The sequence below is a fragment of the Gallinula chloropus genome (assembly GCF_964237585.1).
Source record: "Gallinula chloropus genome assembly, chromosome: 21".
In the NCBI taxonomy this organism is placed as follows: Eukaryota; Metazoa; Chordata; class Aves; order Gruiformes; family Rallidae; genus Gallinula; species Gallinula chloropus.
This window is the reverse complement of record NC_140106.1, coordinates 8,491,853-8,507,130: the sequence shown is the minus strand read 5'-3', so window position 1 is coordinate 8,507,130 and position 15,278 is coordinate 8,491,853. Positions and strand designations below refer to the sequence as shown.

Here is a 15,278-nt window from a genome sequence, read left to right as displayed (position 1 = left end):
TTTTGTGTTCTGTGCTGCTGGGGCTGGGGGGGGAAGAGGGACCCTCAGGCTCATGGAGCAGCTCTGTGCCTCCAGCCTGCAGCAGGACCAACTGGGGCCAGTCAGTCCTTGGAGCGTTAGGCCAGCTCCAGCCTGCCAGGCTGGACTTAAACACCCACCGGGGGCTGTGAAACCAGTTAACCTGTGGGTCTGTCCCCCCCTCACCTCATCCAGCCCCCAGGGCAGCACACCCCCCCCTTTCCACTCACCCTGGGGGGCACCAGAAGGATGAGGCAGAGGCTTTGGCCAGGAGAAAGCTGGTTTATTGAGCCTGGGGCAGAAGGACTGGGGAGCAAATCCTGCCCCTTCTCCCAAAGCCATCCATCTCCCTGGGGCGGCCGGTGGGACCCCCAATGGTCCTGGGAGGGAGCAGGAGGGGGTCGTATCATGCAGAAGTCCCCACCGGTGCTGTGGAGGTGGATCCCCCTCTGCCCCACCCCGCTCTGGGCACTGGGGCTGCGGCAACGGGCGGTGTCAGCAGCCTTCGGGCCGCTGGTACTTCCAGAAGGCGATCTCGCCGTCGTCGCTGCAGGACGCCAGCAAGCCCGGCTCCTTCGGGTTCCAGGCCACGCAGTTGACGTCCTGCGAGTGCGCCCGGGGCGCGTGGGCGGCCAGGCTGAAGGTGGGCTGCTGCGGGTCGGAGCACGCGCTCTCCTCGAAGACCCGGATGGCGTCATCGCCGCAGGCGGTCGCCAGCGCCCCGGTGAGGTGGCACCTAGAGCCAAGGGGCAGCACCCATGAGCATTCCCAAGAGAGAATGGAGCAGGGCGCCTGGGCTGAAGCCACCCTCTCCCTCCACTCACCACGCCACGTCGTAGATGGTGCGCGTGTGGTAGCCGGAGAGGTTGCAGACGCACTTCCACGTGGGGTCGGTGCCGCTGCAGGCCACTCCTGGGAGGCAAGAGCGACAGCCTCAGCTCCCTGCCTGCTCTTTTTCCCTTGCCTGCTCTTCCTCCCCAGCAGCACCTGAGCACAGGGGGGGCCGGGCAGCCTCACCTTCCTCGTTTCCCGGCTTGTACTGGCGCCAGATGCGCACCGTCTTGTCGTCGCTGCAGGAGGCCAAGCGCTCACCGCTGCGGTCGAAGGCCACGCTCCACACTGTCGACTCGTGGCCCTCCAGCGTGGCACAGCACACCCAGTCATCCTCCTCTTCGTGGTACAGCTTCACCGTGTCGTCGTAGCTGGCTGAGGCCAAGAGCTGAGGGCGGGCAGAGGAATGAGCCAGGCAGCACAGGACAAGCTGCCTTTCACGGCTGGTTTGAGGTCAGTGGAGTCGGAGTACGAGCAGGTTGCTGCTCTCCAGCCCCGTTCCCAGCACAGGGGTAGGGTCTGGGGGTGGAAAAACTGTGTGTGTTCCCCCAGCCCTGTTCCTACCTCCTGGTTGGGATGCCAGACCACGTGCTTGACGTCTTGTGTGTGGGAGTTGAGCACGCTGACGCACTCGTACTCCTCCTCCTCATCCACTGCAGGGGGAGAACCATTACAGGGAGGAGGGGGTGCAGCCCTCCACCATGCCCCCCATCTCCTTTCCAGCCCTGGGGGGTGGCTGCTGCCCCTCCCTGCTCACCTTCCCAGACCCAGACGCTCTTGTCTCGGCTGCAGGTGGCGAGCAGGTTGCCGGAGGGAGCCCAGGCCACCGACTTCACCTCGTTCTCATGCCCCTCCAGGGTGCTGACACACTGAGGAGGGAGAAGGGAGGGAAGAAGTGGGCAGTGGGGGTCCCGGGAGGGGAGCTGGGGCTGTGTGTGTGGTGGTGGTGGGGGGGTGGGTCTCACCTCAAACCCATCCTGCTCCCGCTTCCAGATGCAGGTGGTGGCGTCGAAGCTGGCGGAGGCCAGGTAGGAGCCGCAGGGCGACCAGGCCACCCTGCGCACCGTGCGCTGGTGCCCCTCGCCCAGCACGGCCCGGCAGGTCCAGCCCGGCCCTGGGGAGAGGAGGGGAGGGGGCGGGTGCAAGGCGGGACCGGGACTCGAACCCGCACCCGACCCGGCCCGCCTTAGCCCCGCCCACATCCCACGAGACCCCGCCCCTCACAGACCCCCGCCCCTCACAGCCCCGCCTCTATCTGCCCCCCTCAGGCTCCGCCCCTCACAGCCCCGCTCCTCTCTGGCCCCTCCCCTATCAGGCTCTGCCCCTCATAGCCCCGCCCCTCACGACCTCGCCTCTCTCTGCCCCGCCCCTCACAGCCCCGCCCGTCTCTGGCCCCTCCCCTCACAGCCCCGCCCCCTCTTGTCCCTCCCCTCTCAGGCCCCGCCCCTCACAGTCCCTCGCCCTCACGGCCCCGCCCCTCACAGCCCCGCCCCTCTCTGGCCCCTCCCCTCTCAGACGCCGCCCCTCACAGCCCCGCCCCTCACAGTCCCGCCCCCATCTGGCCCCTCCCGTCTCAGGCCCCTCCCCTCTCTGCCCCCGCCCCTCCCGGCCCCGTCCATCTCTGGCCCCGCCCCCCTCTGCCCCCGCCCCCTTCCCCGTCGCCCATCCCGTTCTTTGCCCCACCCCCCCCCCTTCCCGGGCCCGGCGCTTCCCCCACCTTCCCTTCCCCAGAGGCGCACGACGCGGTCCCCGCCGCAAGAGGCCAGCAAGGTCCCGCCGGGGCTCCAGGCCAGGAACCAGCAGCGGGAGTCGGGATGCCCCGGCACCCGGCACAGCGGCTGCAGCGCCTCCTTCATGGCGGCGCGCCTGACGTCAGCGCGCCGGAGCCGGAAGCGGCGCCGGGCGGAAGTCGGGCGGTGGCGGAGGAGCCGGGGCCGGCAGCGGGATGTACACCCCGGGCGGGCCGGGGCTGCCCGGCGGGCGGCGGCGGCGCGGGGGGGGAGGCGGCGGCGGCGTGGGGGCGGCGGGGAGCGGCCTGCCCAAGCAGCCGGAGCGCAGCCTGGCCTCGGCCTTGCCCGGCGCCTTGTCCATCACGGCGCTGTGCACGGCCCTGGCCGAGCCCGCCTGGCTCCGCATCCACGGCGGCACCTGCGCCCGGCAGGAGCTGGGAGTCGCTGACGTGCTGGGCTACGTGGACCCCGAGCTGCTCCGAGGTGAGCGCGGGGGGCGGATGGGCCCTTCTCCGGCCCCGGTCTGTGGTTGGGGGGGGTGGCAGCCGGTTCTCGGGCCGGGGACGGGCCCTTCTCCGTCCCCGGTCTGGGGTTGGGGGGGTGGCAGCCGGTTCTCCAGCCGCGGACGGGCCCTTCTCCGTCCCCGGTCTGGGGTTGGGGGGGTGGCAGCCGGTTCCCGGGCCGCAGACGGGCCCTTTTCCATCCCCGGTCTGTGGTGGGGGGGGGGTGGCAGCCGGTTCCCGGGCCGCAGACGGGCCCTTCTCCGGCCCCGGTCTGTGAGGGGGGTGGCAGCCGGTTCCCAGGCGGCGGACGGGCCCTTCTCCATCCCTGGTCTGTGGTTGGGGGGGTGGCAGCCGGTTCCCGGGCGGCGGACGGGCCCTTCTCCTGCCCCGGTCTGTGGCTGGGGGGGTGGCAGCCGGTTCTCCAGCCGCGGACGGGCCCTTCTCCATCCCTGGTCTGTGGTTGGGGGGTGTGGCAGCCGGTTCTCGGGCTGCAGACGGGCCCTTCTCCATCCCCGGACTGTGTTTTGGGGGGGTGGCAGCCGGTTCTCGGGCCGCGGACGGGCCCTTCTCCATCCCCGGTCTGTGGGGGGTGGCGTGGGGGGGGTGGCAGCCGGTTCCCGGGCCGCGGGGCTGAGGCCTGCGCGGTGCAGGGGGCCGGTTGAGCCTTAAAGCGCGGTAACACTGCGGGGGGAGCTCCCCGCTGTGCGGCTCAGCCGGTGCGGCCCGCTGGGGGGGGGGGGGGGGGGGCTGCGCTCTGCCTCGGGTTTACCCCGTTATCACCTCCCCCATCACCCCTCCCCACCAGCCACGGTGGCACCAAACGACCCCCGCTCACACCTGCTTAATTTTCGGGCTGTTAGTCCCCCCCACTCCTGGTGTGGACAGAGCTGGAGCCACACGCTGGTGACACTTCAGGCACCGGTGACTCTTCAGGCGTGTGTCACGCCCCGGTGTTTATTGACACAAGGGGCAATTAACCCCTGGCTGCCTTGATTAGAGCCTTTCCTGTTTTGTGGTGGGAGAGGCCACTTTAGCCCCTTCCCCACCTCTTTTTCCCCACCACCTCGCTTTAAGTAAGGAACCTGACAGCCTCCTTTGTGGTCCTGGCTGCTTGGCTGTGTCAGAGGGGTTTGTTTAGTTTTAATTCCCCTGGCAATAACAATTTATAAAGTGAGATACCCTGACTAAGCCAGCTGCTATATAAAAGAGGCTCGTTTTCTAACACCCAATTAAAAGCACTTCGCTGTGCTCCCTTTTCTGAGGCTTTAAAACCTCAGAAACATTGTGTGGGATCAGAACAGGCTGTGTGGTGATACAGATTGCTCTGTCCAGAGGGTGATTTGGGTGGCAAACCAGAGGTTTCAGCACCTGCCTCCCTTCCTCCCCTGGCAGATTACTGCATGAACCCACAGACAGTCCTGCTGCTCCGGGTCATCGCTGCTTTCTGCTTCCTGGGAATCATCTGCAGCCTCTCAGCTTTCCTCCTGGATGTCTTTGGCCCCAAGCACCCGGCGCTGAAGATCACCCGCCGCTACGCCTTCGCTCACATCCTCACAGGTGGGTCCCTGCCGGCGCCAGAGGGAAGCCTTGCCTTGCTTTTTGTGTTTCCTTCCCATCCCAGACACCCAAAGGGGCAGGGAAAAGCCCCTGAAGGGTTTTCTAAGGGTTTTTTCCCAGCAGCTGTGGCACTGTTCTTCCCACAGAACTTCCCCTTCGCAGCGTCTGGGGTCGGAAGGGTGGCAGGAGCCTCACGTGGCTCAAACTGGAGTTAAATCTCGCTGGGGGGCAGGTCAGGGTGAAGGTTCTGTGTCTGATAAGGGCTCAGGTGTTTCCCAGAGATCCCACAGCGCCCTTCAGAGGAAGGAGGTCATCTTCTCTGGCCCGTGGGGGGGTCAGAGCAGATTTAACATCCCTTATCCCCAGCAGAATTACCCACGTCAGAGCTGAGCGGCTCAGGGACAGTCCAAGCCCTCAGCCTTCCCAGCACTTTGTCCCTGCTGCTCCTTCCCAGCCGCAAAACCCTTCCCCAGGGTTCACCTTTGGTTCATGTTGCTGGTTTTCCAACTGGTCTCCCCATGTTTTCCCCTCTCTGGGGCTGGGTTTTGCACATCTGCTGTCCCCCTTTCACTGCAGGCAGCCTGGCTCTGCCTGCTTAAACCTCCAGCCAGCGGGACTCAGCGTCCCTTTGCCGCTCCAACCGTGAGCATAACCCCTTCCTGGCTGCTGCTGCTGGCTGCTCAGCATCTCTTCCCTCCTCTCTCTCAGTCCTGCAGTGTGCCACTGTCATCGGGTTCTGCTACTGGGCCTCAGAGCTGATCCTGGCCCAGCAACAGCAGCACAAGAAGTACCACGGCTCCCAGGTCTACGTCACCTTCGCCGTCAGCTTCTACTTGGTGGCGGGCGCCGGCGGAGCCTCCATCCTCGCCACCGCCGCCAACCTGCTGCGTCACTACCCCACCGAGGAGGAGGAACAAGCCCTGGAGCTCCTCTCTGAGATGGAGGAGAACGAACCCTACCCAGCTGAGTACGAAGTGATCAACCAATTCCAGCCGCCGCCGGCGTACACCCCCTGATGCCCCGGGGTGCCATCGCCGCTTCCTCCTGCCCACCCCCCCTCCAGATTTCACTTCCTCGACACCTCCTTCGCTCTCCTGATCCCTCCCATGCAGAGGAAGGAACACTTCAGATGACCAGTGGTTTATTCTTACCCCATATTTTAATGACTCCACGGCGTGATTTTTTTAACCCCGCACCAGCTCGCTCCGGCCGGAGTAACGTCGGTGTCACCCCTCCTGGCAACGAGGAGCCGCCAGATCTGCGCTTCCCTGCCAGAGATCTCATCCCTGCCCTGCTCCAGGAAGGAGCAGGGAGGAAATCACGTTGAGTTCCCAGCCCAGCGTGTGGCAAACTTGATCCCCCCTCTGTCTTCACCGAGGCCGTCCCGGGGAAGGACGCGGTGCCGGCGTGTGCGTATCTAGGGGAGCGGCTGTGGCAGCGGGCTGGGCGGCAGGAGGAAGGTAGAGCAACCCCCCCAGCTGCTCTGTCTGCTCCTCTGCTCCACCTGGCGCTGCCCACACGAGCATTTTGCACTTTATTTCAGGCTCTGAGGGCAGGAGGGTGACAGCTCCCAGCCTGGGCTGTCTCCTCCGGTTGTATCCCCCCTCAGCGGGGTTTCGCGACCAAGCGCCGCCGGTTGATTTTAACGAGGTGGTGCTGGTGCTGGCGATGGTTTGGGGTTGGCCAGCTCCTGTCAGCATCTCACCCAGTGATTCTTGAGGGTGGGGGTTTAGCCAAGGTACAACTGGACTGTGGTGCAGCAGCTGCTGCCAGGAAGGAGGTTGAGCCTGTGCTGGAAAACCGGCGCCTCTGCCCGTAGCTTTTATGCAATTTCCTGGTCTCCACACCCGTCTGACTCTCCTGCTTTTTGCTCCCACTTTTAATCTCAAGTGTTTTTCTGTCCCGCTCTTAATTTATGTGACTCTGTCCCCCCTGCAAGATGCTGGACCTCGAGGGACGGACCGTTTCTCCAGGTGGTGCTGGAGAGCCACTCCAGACGCGTGGCTGAACCCGGAGGAGGCAGCTGGCAGGGACAGAGTGGGGGTTTTGGGGCTGTTTAATCCAAATAGGGGGGGGAAAAGTAGAAACAGAATGCGTGGACGCGAGCACCCCAGCACCACAGGGCTCAAGGCTGGCTCCGCTGAGGGTGTGGTGCTTTAGGGAAGGAGTTCTAGGACAGGAATGCCGTCTCTTGTAGGTTTTCAGCCATCTCTAATGGCTTTTACTCCCCATTTTCTTGCTGCCAGCTGTCCTGCCCGGCTTGTCCCTTTCCTTTTCCCCCCCTCCCCTGCAGCAGCACTGGCTATGCAAGAGCTTCGGCCGCTCTTCAGGGCTCAGGCAGTGGCACAAAACTGGGGGGAGAGCACTGCAAGGCTGGAGGGGTAAAATCAGCCCCTTGGAGCCCTCCAGGGGCTTGAGGGGAGGGTGCTGAGCATAGGAAGAAAGCAGCAGTGTGGATCTGAGAGGGGGGGTTAGCCACCCCCAGGGCAGCTCCTCTTCATCCTCCATCCTGGCTGCGGGTCCTCAGCCAAAGAAGACACCCCCCAGCTCCGCAATCCGGCTGGGAAGAGGTCGGGCTTCCCCACCAGGGACTTTATGCAAGAGAGGGGCTGGAGTGTAAATAGTTTGTGCATAAACACACTGTATTTCTGTACAGAGACACCCCCAGATGAGAGATGACATCACTTCCCTCCGCTGCTCTGCGTCGCACACTGGAATGGGGGGGGGGTGTGAGGCTGGGGGGTCCCCCCGCCGCCCGTCTCTGATGGAAATAAAGGGGTGCAGAGAGCTGTGTGTGGGCCTGTGCTCTGTTCTGGGAACGGCCCTGCCCCTCGCCCTGCGCCCCGTGGAGCAGCACCCTGCTGCTGAGACCACCCCCTGCTCCCCACTGCCCCACTGCCCCCAGCAGTGAGCCCTGCCTGCTCCCAGTAACCAGCCCTGCTGCTCCCAGTAACCTGCCCTACCTGCACCCAGTGCCTCCAGTAACCCGCCCCGCCTGTGCCCAGTGCCCCACTAGCCAGCCCTGCCTGTGCCCAGTGCCTCCAGTAACCGCCCCGCCTGTGCCCAGTGCCCCACTAGCCAGCCCTGCCCAGTGTCCCCAGTACCCCGCCCGCAGCTGCTGGGGCGTGTCCCAGCGCCAAGCCCCGCCCATGCAGCGCTAAGCCCCGCCCACAGAGCTTCAAGCCCCGCCCACATAGCCGCTAAGCCCCGCCCCCTCCCAAGGCTGCCCAGCCAGCGCTGCTCAAAGCCCCGCCCACTCAGCGCTAAGCCCCGCCCATACACCTCCAAGCCCCGCCCCTCCTAGGGCTGCCCCCTCCTTGAGCTGCCCCCCGCAGCTCCAAGCCACGCCCACACCGCGCTAAGCCACGCCCACACCACCTCAAGCCACGCCCACACCGCCTCAAGGCCCCCCCCCCTCCCCCGGCTCCTCCCGCCCACCCATCGCCAAAGCCCCGCCCCTCCCAGGGCTGCCCCGCCCACCACCCGCGCCCCGCGCGCCCTTGCCTTGCGGCCTCCAGGAGGCAGGGGCGGGCTCTCCCGTCTCTCGCCCAATGAGCGCTCTGCCCGGCGAGGAGTCGGCCAATGGCGGGGCGGCGCGGCGCGCTGACGCAGCGAGCGCGACGCCGGGCGTCCCGCGGAGGGAGCGGCGGCGGCGGCATGTTGCAGCCGCGGCGGCCGCTCGTCGGCCTGGTCGCCCGCTGCGCCCGCGCTGCCCGCCTGGGTCCCCGCCCGCCCGGGCCCGCCGAGGCCCCCCCCGCTGCCGGTGACCGGGCGGGGGGCGGGGCGGGGCGGCGGGGCCTGCTGGGCCTGTTGGCGCGGCAGTGCAGCTGCGTGACGGGGCAGCGGGCGCGCCGGGCCCGGTATCATCATCGCGGCGGCGGCGGGAGCGGCGGGGACGGGGCTGCGGAGCGGGCGAGGCGCGGCGGCGGCAGCGGCGGCGGGTGGTGGTGGTGGCGGGAGCTGCTCCGTGGCCGCCTCGCCTTCGCCGCCACCGGCCGCCTCATGGCGACCCTGGCCGGGGTCTTCGTCTGGGACGGGCAGCGCATCGAGGAGGAGGAGCTGCAGCGGTGGGTGTCCGCCGCGGGCCCCCCGGCACCGGGATATCCCTCTCTCCGTGGCCCTGCGGGTCCCTGTGAAGCCCCAACCCCTCCACCCACCCCCTGCGCCCCTCCTGGTTCCTTTGGGCCTGGGTGCCCCCCACGCTGTGGGCTTGGGGTGCTCTTAGAGATGCCCCCAGCCCCCCACCCCCCATGGCCAGGGGTGCCCCCCCAGTCTTCTGAAGCCTGAGAGCCTTGGGGCTGCTCTCACAGACCTGCCTGGGGCTTCCACCTTCTGCAGGTGTGGCCCCGTGTGTGGATTTGGGGTGCACCCCTCGAGCCCTCCTCCCACAGCAGGGCCCCTCAGGCTGTGGGGCTGCTCCTCCCAATCCTCTTCTGGGCACCTGTGGGGAGAGGGGTTCCCTAAATCCTGTCCCTGTGTGGTGCACCCTGTGCTGAGGGGCCAGGGCCTGGGGGTGACTCCTGCCCTCCCACTGCCCTCCTTGATATCCTCCTCCCTGGGGTACCCCCACCACCCCAAATCCTGTCTCAATATGGTGCCTCCCCAAACACTCCCTGGGGTGGTTTCAGGTTGGTGCCCTGTGCTCCCCCCCCTGGCCCCACAGCTGCAGAAGGGGGTGTTTCCCACACCAAATTCTGTCTTGTCCCCCCTGGAGCATTGACAGTGGGGAATAGTGCTGGCTGGGGGGGTGACACAGTAACCCCAGTCCAAGGGAATGAGGACAGGGGAATCCCCCGACCCTCCTGGCTGCTGCATTTGGGTGTAATTACCCAGTGCAGGGGTGAGTCAGGGGGGTAACTAGAGCTTAATGAGACACTCGGGGTGCAGTGGGCACTGTGGGTTTCCCCCTCTCTTAAACTCTGTGTCTGGGTGCCTTGTCCAGCCTGTCCTGTGGGGTGTCCAGTGCCTGGTGTTTGTTTAAGCAGCTTACCCAGGGCTTAATTAAATCTTGGTGCTGATGAGAAGCAGCCCTGGTTGTGACACCCGGGGTTGTGACACGTTTTGGGGAGATCCCTGTCCCTCACCCACAGCCAGCCTGGGGGAGAGGGGCTGAGCCCTGGTTTGATGCCCCAGTAACCTGTGAGGAGTGACCTGTGAGGAGGTTTGAGGCTCGGGGGGTCTCTCTGCTGCCTCTCCTCTGGGTTAGTTCCCCCCTTCCCCTGCTCAGTGACCCCAGCCTGGCTCAGGGTCTGTTTTGGGGGGGGGATAAAGCCCTTGGTGAAGCCTTTGGCTCAGTGTCACAGCGAGTGGGGCAGCAGGAGGGCTGCTCTCTGTGGTGCAGGGTGTATCCTTACAGGGTAGGTGGGGGCACAGCCAGGGGCTCAGGATGGGGCAGGAACAGAGGTGCAGGACAAACCCCAGGGGTGAAAGCTGGGACCTGCCTCTTCCTCCCACCATAGGGGTTTAAAATAGCTCTTGGCTTTGGTGTCATCTTTCCCTTCCCCTCCTGTCCCTCCCTCTCTGCTGTCCCCCCCTCTCCTTTGAGGGGGGGGGGAGGCTTTTCCTTTCCTTGCTGGTAAAGCCCAAGCCCCTCTGCCCCTGCCTGGGGGAGCAGGAGGCAGCAGGGTGAGGTGAGGGGGAGCGTTTGGGGGTCACGCTGGGGCTTTGCCTGTCAGAGGCTCTCAGACCAGGCTGGGGCAGGCTGGGAGCTGGGTGATCTGCAGGGACTGGAGCATTACTCCAGCCAGACCAGCAGGACCTGCCTTGCAGGGCTTTAGTTCCTGCTGACACTAATCACTTTAATGTAATTAGCGTCCCCAGGCACTTTGGGAGGGTGTAGAGGGAGTGATCCTCCTGGCTTGAGGGTGAGGACTCCAGGTGTGATAAACCAGTTGCCATTTCTCATTTTGGGGGGGGGGGAAATCAACAGCTCTGGGGGTCTCTCCCAGGGGTGGGAGCTTCTCCCACCCTTTTCTCTCCCCAGTCCCCTATTCCTGAGACTGAATCCAGTTTCTGTGGGTGAAGATGCTGAGCCCTGGGGGGAAGGGGTGTGGTTGGTGGTCCCATGTTTGTGGGACACCCCCCACTGCTTCTCTTCCATTCACCCAGGAAAACAGATCTGCATTGGTGAGGGCTGCAGGGTTTGGGGTCTGTGTTCCTGTGGCATTTGCTGTGGGCAGAGAGGTTTGTCTGCTGGATCTTGTCCCTGAGGCCGCTGCTGCCCTCCTGGGGTGTGTGGGGGGGAGTCCCTTGTGTTCCTCCTTGAAGAGCAGCCCCTGCAAGGGCTGGTGATGCTTTGGGGTGCTGCAAGAGCTGCCTAGACACAGACTGGGTGTCTGCCCCGTGAGGGGAGGGGGGGGAAACCTCACAGTTATCACTTACCACAGCACAATTTATCACTGCTGTGTCACACCCACAGGACCCTCAGGGTGGAAGAAGAAGGTGCAGGGGGGTGGGATTTCCATCCCCACACTGCTCTTCCCACAGCACAACCCCTCTGGCTGGAGCTGGGGCCGTGCTGGGAGGCGTCTGGCCGCTCTTGGGAGGGGGGTGGTCTTCCCCCTCTGAGACACCTCGTGTTGCTGAGGGGTGTTTTGGGGGGGTTCCCTCTGCCCTTCCCCCCCCAGGTCGGCGCAGGAGATGCAGCACATGGAGAGCATCTCCAGCCTGCTGCAGGGCAGCAGCCCCGGCGAGCGCCCGCGGCCGGACCCCAGGCTGGAGCGGGAGGCGGGGGCCGTGCCCGGGGAGCAGCCCTGGGAGATGATCATGGACAAGAAGCACTTCAAGCTCTGGCGCCGGCCGATCGAGGGCACCCACCTGTACCAGTACCGAGGTGACGCCGCCGCTCCCCCTTCCCCACCCCCTGCCCCTCGCCGCTGGGAAAACAGGGGGAGGGAAAAAGGGGCTGCTGGACGTTGCTTCCCGCTCTGAGGATCCTGCCCCCCCCCCGCCTTCTTCCCCTTCAGAGGGGGTCCCAGCATCCCCCCCCTGCCCCCTTTTTCCTCTACATCTCACTGCTGAGGTGACTTGGGTGACCCCAGGACTGAAACCTTTTTCCTCTCCACCACAGTGTTTGGCTCCTACACGGACGTGACCCCCCGGCAGTTCTTCAACGTGCAGGTGAGCAGTGCTGAGACCCAAGGGCTGAGAGAGACCCAAGGGCTGAGAGAGACCCAAGGGCTGGGCTGGGGAGATGGGCTGGGGACACAGCAGGGGTCCCCCTGTGTGTCCTGGGGTGGGTCTGGAGCCCATCAGAAGCGGGGTGCCTTACCCCACGCTGGGGTTCTCATTCCCTGGTGGGTCTGTGAGGAGAGGGGACGGTTTCCTCCCAAATCCTGTGATTCAGCCTCTATTTTTGCTGTGGTTTGTGTCTCTTCTTTTCATTCCTGCCAGCTGGACACCGAGTACAGGAAGAAGTGGGACTCCCTGGTCATCAAACTGGACGTGATTGAGCGAGACCTGGCCACGGGGTCGGAAGTGATTCACTGGGTCACTCATTTCCCGGTGAGTGGTTCCTCCTTCCTCCCCCCTGGCTCACCCTCCTCACCCCCAGCACGTGTCCCACAGCAGGATTGAGCCTGTTCTCTCTCTCTCTCTCTCTCCCCCTTCCCCAGTACCCCATGTACTCACGAGACTACGTGTACGTCCGGCGGTACAGCGTGGACAAGGAGAACAACCTGATGGTGCTGGTGTCGCGGTAGGCGTCGCTGGGACACCCCCCCCATGGGGTTCTGCTCTCACCCCTCTCTGAAACCAAACCAGGAGCTGGGGATTGAGGTCGTGAGGGGGGTTTTTATAGCATTTGATATAATTCACATTGTCAGAACCTCCAGGGGTTTGTCTGGCAAATACACCTGCGTTCCCTGGGGTGGAAGTGGTGTTTTGTTAGTAGCCCCAAAACCCTGCTGGGTGTAGTTCACACCCTGAGCTCACCCTCGGTCCCTCCAGGGCAGTGGAGCACCCGAGTGTCCCCGAGGACCCCGAGTACGTGCGGGTCAGGACCTACGAATCCCAGATGGTCATTCGCCCCCACAAGACCTTCGATGAGGTACGGCCGCCGCCGCTCCGCGCCGGGAGAACGCGTAGGGTCGGGAGAAGAGGGGATGGGAGTTGAAACCCCGGGGATCTGGGAAAATTGGGAAGGGTTTGAAGCTTTATCCCAGTAGCTTGAGAGTCTTGTGTTGGGAGTGTGGAGACACGCTGGAGCAACAGGCTCCTCCAGCCTCGGGAGTCGTGCTCCTCGTGCTTCCTGCTCTCTGAAAGAACATCCCTGGGTCTTCTCAGGCTTCCCAGAGCCTGACACCCTCCCTGTGTGCTTCCACTGGCTCCCTTGGCCCTGAAGGGGATTTCAGTGAGGATACAAACCCCCAGGTGCTCTTTCCTTTCCCAGAACGGTTTCGACTACCTGCTGACCTACAGCGACAACCCACAGACCGTGTTCCCCCGCTACTGCGTCAGCTGGATGGTCTCCAGTGGTGAGTCCCTCTGGCTGGGGACCAGTCGCCCCTCGGGGACCGTTTCCACAGCCCTTTGCTCTGGATGGAGCGTGGGTGCTCCCACCATCCCCTCCCCACGCCTGCCTGGGGTGGGGAAAGAGATGGAGAAGGTTTGAGGGTTGGAATCTGTGGGATTGGGGGTATTTTGGGGGTATTTCAGGCTGTGCTTTCTCACAGGGAGGGATCCTGCCTGGTGTGAGGAGGGGAAGGGGCTGTGCACAGGGCTGCTCCTTCCTTTCTGCAGGAAGAGGCAAAACCAGCAGGATTCCTCTTTTTTTGTTGTTGTTTTCCCTGCTAAACCGAGCTGGTTCTCCCTTGCTGCAGAGCAGTTTCAGCCCTGAAGCACTCCTGCAGTCAGGTTCTTCCCCATTTTGCTCAGCAGGGGTGAAACCCCCTGGGTTTAGGGGGACAGAGCCTGTGCTGGGACTTGGCTTTAAGCTGGGGGAGGGGGAAGAGCAACGCTGCAGGGATCCAGCCAGACCCCAAAGAGCCCGAGGGCAGGGGCTGTCTTCTGCAACGGGGACAGAAAGGGGCTGTCACCTCCTCTAGTGTGGTTCCTCAGGGTGGGGAACTGGCAGCAGCGGTGTGGCTTGGGGCCGTTTCCTCCTTGCCGGTGCGAGGAGGAGGAGGAGTGGGAGCGCCCTCGCTCACCGCGCTCGAGCCTCACAGCATCCTGCCCCTGCCTGGCCTTGCACCTCCCTGCGTCACCGACCGCAGAACCCTCTTCTCTTCCGCTCTGCAACGCGCCTGAAGCCGGTGGGGCCCCGGCAGCGCGGCGGCTGCTGGCCCAGCCCTGCCTGGGGCCCAGGCCATGAGTTAATGAAGAGTTAATTAACGCATCACACACTGACCCGGGATCTGACATGGGTGGGAGGTGGTGGTGAGGTTACCGGGCGCCGCCGGGCTGGGTGATGCTGGGGCTGCTCTTCCAGAGTCTGTCTTAGAGAGGCAGGGAAGATGGATCACTTGTGTTTGGTGGTTATTGAATGACAGAGAGGGCTGTGACAGCGAGGGGTCAGCGAGGGGCCGGGGAGCAGCCAGCCAGGTTGCAGGATCCTCCTTGAACACAGGGGCTGGAGGGGAAAAGGAAAACAGGGAAGGACAGAGCTGGGGAAGGGGGATGGTCCCTCCAGCCTCTCCGGAGCCCAGTGGGCATGGAGGCTGGTCCTCCTGCCACCTTGCTGACGTTCCCTTTCCCACAGGAATGCCGGACTTCCTGGAGAAGCTGCACTCAGCAGCCCTGAAAGCCAAAAAGATGGAGATCGAAGTGCGGGACTATATGTCTGCCAAGCCCCTCGAGGGCGGCGAGGGCAAGGCGAGCGTGGCGGCGGCGGCGGAGCACAAGAGCGACGGCACCTGCGGCCCCGCGCAGCTGGAATACGCCTGAGGAGCTGACCCTGGGCTTCCCCGCGCCCGGGACGCGGAGCCGAGCTGCGGAGAAGGACCCGCGCCGCGGCCACCCCGCGTCGCGCCGCCGGAGCTCAGGTGGGGTTCCTCCCGCGCCGTCCCGTCTCCGAAGCTCTGCTCCCCCCCCCCTCCTCCGAAACGGGGCCCCCGCCGCCCGCCCCGTGTGTGTCTGTGCCCAGGCCGATGACATCTCATCTTGTGTGATTGTTTCTTCCTACTGGTAAATATTTGCCCTCCCAGACAGGAAAGCAAATTATCTCCCCCCCCCCACCCCCTTTCCCCTCAAAACCCCCATTTTTTTTAGGGACCCCCCCCATTTTCTCATCTCTCTCTGGACTTTCAATCCCAAGTGTTTTGGGGTCTTGCTTTTGTACCGTGGTGGCTGGATGAGGATGCTGTGTGTCACCGTCTCGGCGTGGTTTGGGTTCATCATCCCCCCTCCCCGCCCCTAAAGACCCTTCAGCCTCATCCTGGGAAGGGTGGGGTGACCTGAACTGCTGAAACAGGGTGGGGGGGGGGAGCTGCTGTGGGAGGGGGGAGCTGTTGTGGGAGGGGGGTGGGAGCTGCTGGTGTGTAGGAGCAGCAGAATGCGAATAAATCATGTCATAGCCCCAGCTGTAGGGGTGCCTCTGGGCTCTTCGTTAGCATCCCCAAATGTTAATGACCACCCCTGGCTGATGGGTCCCTCTCTCAGGCCAGGGGTTTGCACCCCCTCCCGAGGGGGGGGGGGGGCACCC

General features: G+C 64.6%; 3 protein-coding genes across 3 annotated transcripts; 2 read left to right on the top strand and 1 right to left on the bottom strand.

Annotated features, from left to right (window-relative positions):
* Window positions 1-297: 297 nt before the first annotated feature.
* Window positions 298-2,719, bottom strand: CIAO1 (cytosolic iron-sulfur assembly component 1). Its single transcript, XM_084273978.1, has 7 exons — window positions 2,567-2,719; window positions 1,815-1,963; window positions 1,607-1,718; window positions 1,414-1,502; window positions 1,036-1,237; window positions 843-930; window positions 298-754 (listed from the first exon to the last, which is right to left on the bottom strand). The coding sequence occupies exons 1-7, from the start codon at window positions 2,703-2,705 to the stop codon at window positions 514-516; spliced, it is 1,020 nt and encodes a 339-aa protein (XP_084130104.1). The 5' UTR covers window positions 2,706-2,719; the 3' UTR covers window positions 298-513.
* A 75-nt stretch (window positions 2,720-2,794) lies between these two features.
* Window positions 2,795-7,417, top strand: TMEM127 (transmembrane protein 127; the record flags this gene model as incomplete). The annotated part of the gene is made up of 3 exons (XM_084273979.1): window positions 2,795-3,062; window positions 4,475-4,639; window positions 5,348-7,417. 3 exons carry the CDS (start codon window positions 2,795-2,797, stop codon window positions 5,653-5,655), a joined length of 741 nt encoding a protein of 246 aa, XP_084130105.1. The 3' UTR covers window positions 5,656-7,417.
* An 864-nt stretch (window positions 7,418-8,281) lies between these two features.
* Window positions 8,282-15,043, top strand: STARD7 (StAR related lipid transfer domain containing 7). The gene is made up of 8 exons (XM_084274000.1): window positions 8,282-8,706; window positions 11,266-11,471; window positions 11,709-11,758; window positions 12,032-12,142; window positions 12,253-12,335; window positions 12,587-12,686; window positions 13,029-13,113; window positions 14,337-15,043. Exons 1-8 carry the CDS (start codon window positions 8,297-8,299, stop codon window positions 14,519-14,521), a joined length of 1,230 nt encoding a protein of 409 aa, XP_084130126.1. The 5' UTR covers window positions 8,282-8,296; the 3' UTR covers window positions 14,522-15,043.
* Window positions 15,044-15,278: the final 235 nt, after the last annotated feature.

Coding starts and splice junctions, on each gene's coding strand:
- STARD7 (XM_084274000.1), top strand. CDS start 8,297: ATGTTGCAGCCGCGGCGGCCGCTCGTCGGCCTGGTCGCCCGCTGCGCC. Junction 11,472..11,708: donor CCACCTGTACCAGTACCGAG/GTGACGCCGCCG, acceptor TCTCCACCACAG/TGTTTGGCTCCTACACGGAC. Junction 12,143..12,252: donor ACTGGGTCACTCATTTCCCG/GTGAGTGGTTCC, acceptor CCCCTTCCCCAG/TACCCCATGTACTCACGAGA.
- CIAO1 (XM_084273978.1), bottom strand. CDS start 2,705: ATGAAGGAGGCGCTGCAGCCGCTGTGCCGGGTGCCGGGGCATCCCGAC. Junction 1,503..1,606: donor GAGCGTCTGGGTCTGGGAAG/GTGAGCAGGGAG, acceptor CTCCCCCTGCAG/TGGATGAGGAGGAGGAGTAC. Junction 1,238..1,413: donor TCTGGCATCCCAACCAGGAG/GTAGGAACAGGG, acceptor GCCCGCCCTCAG/CTCTTGGCCTCAGCCAGCTA.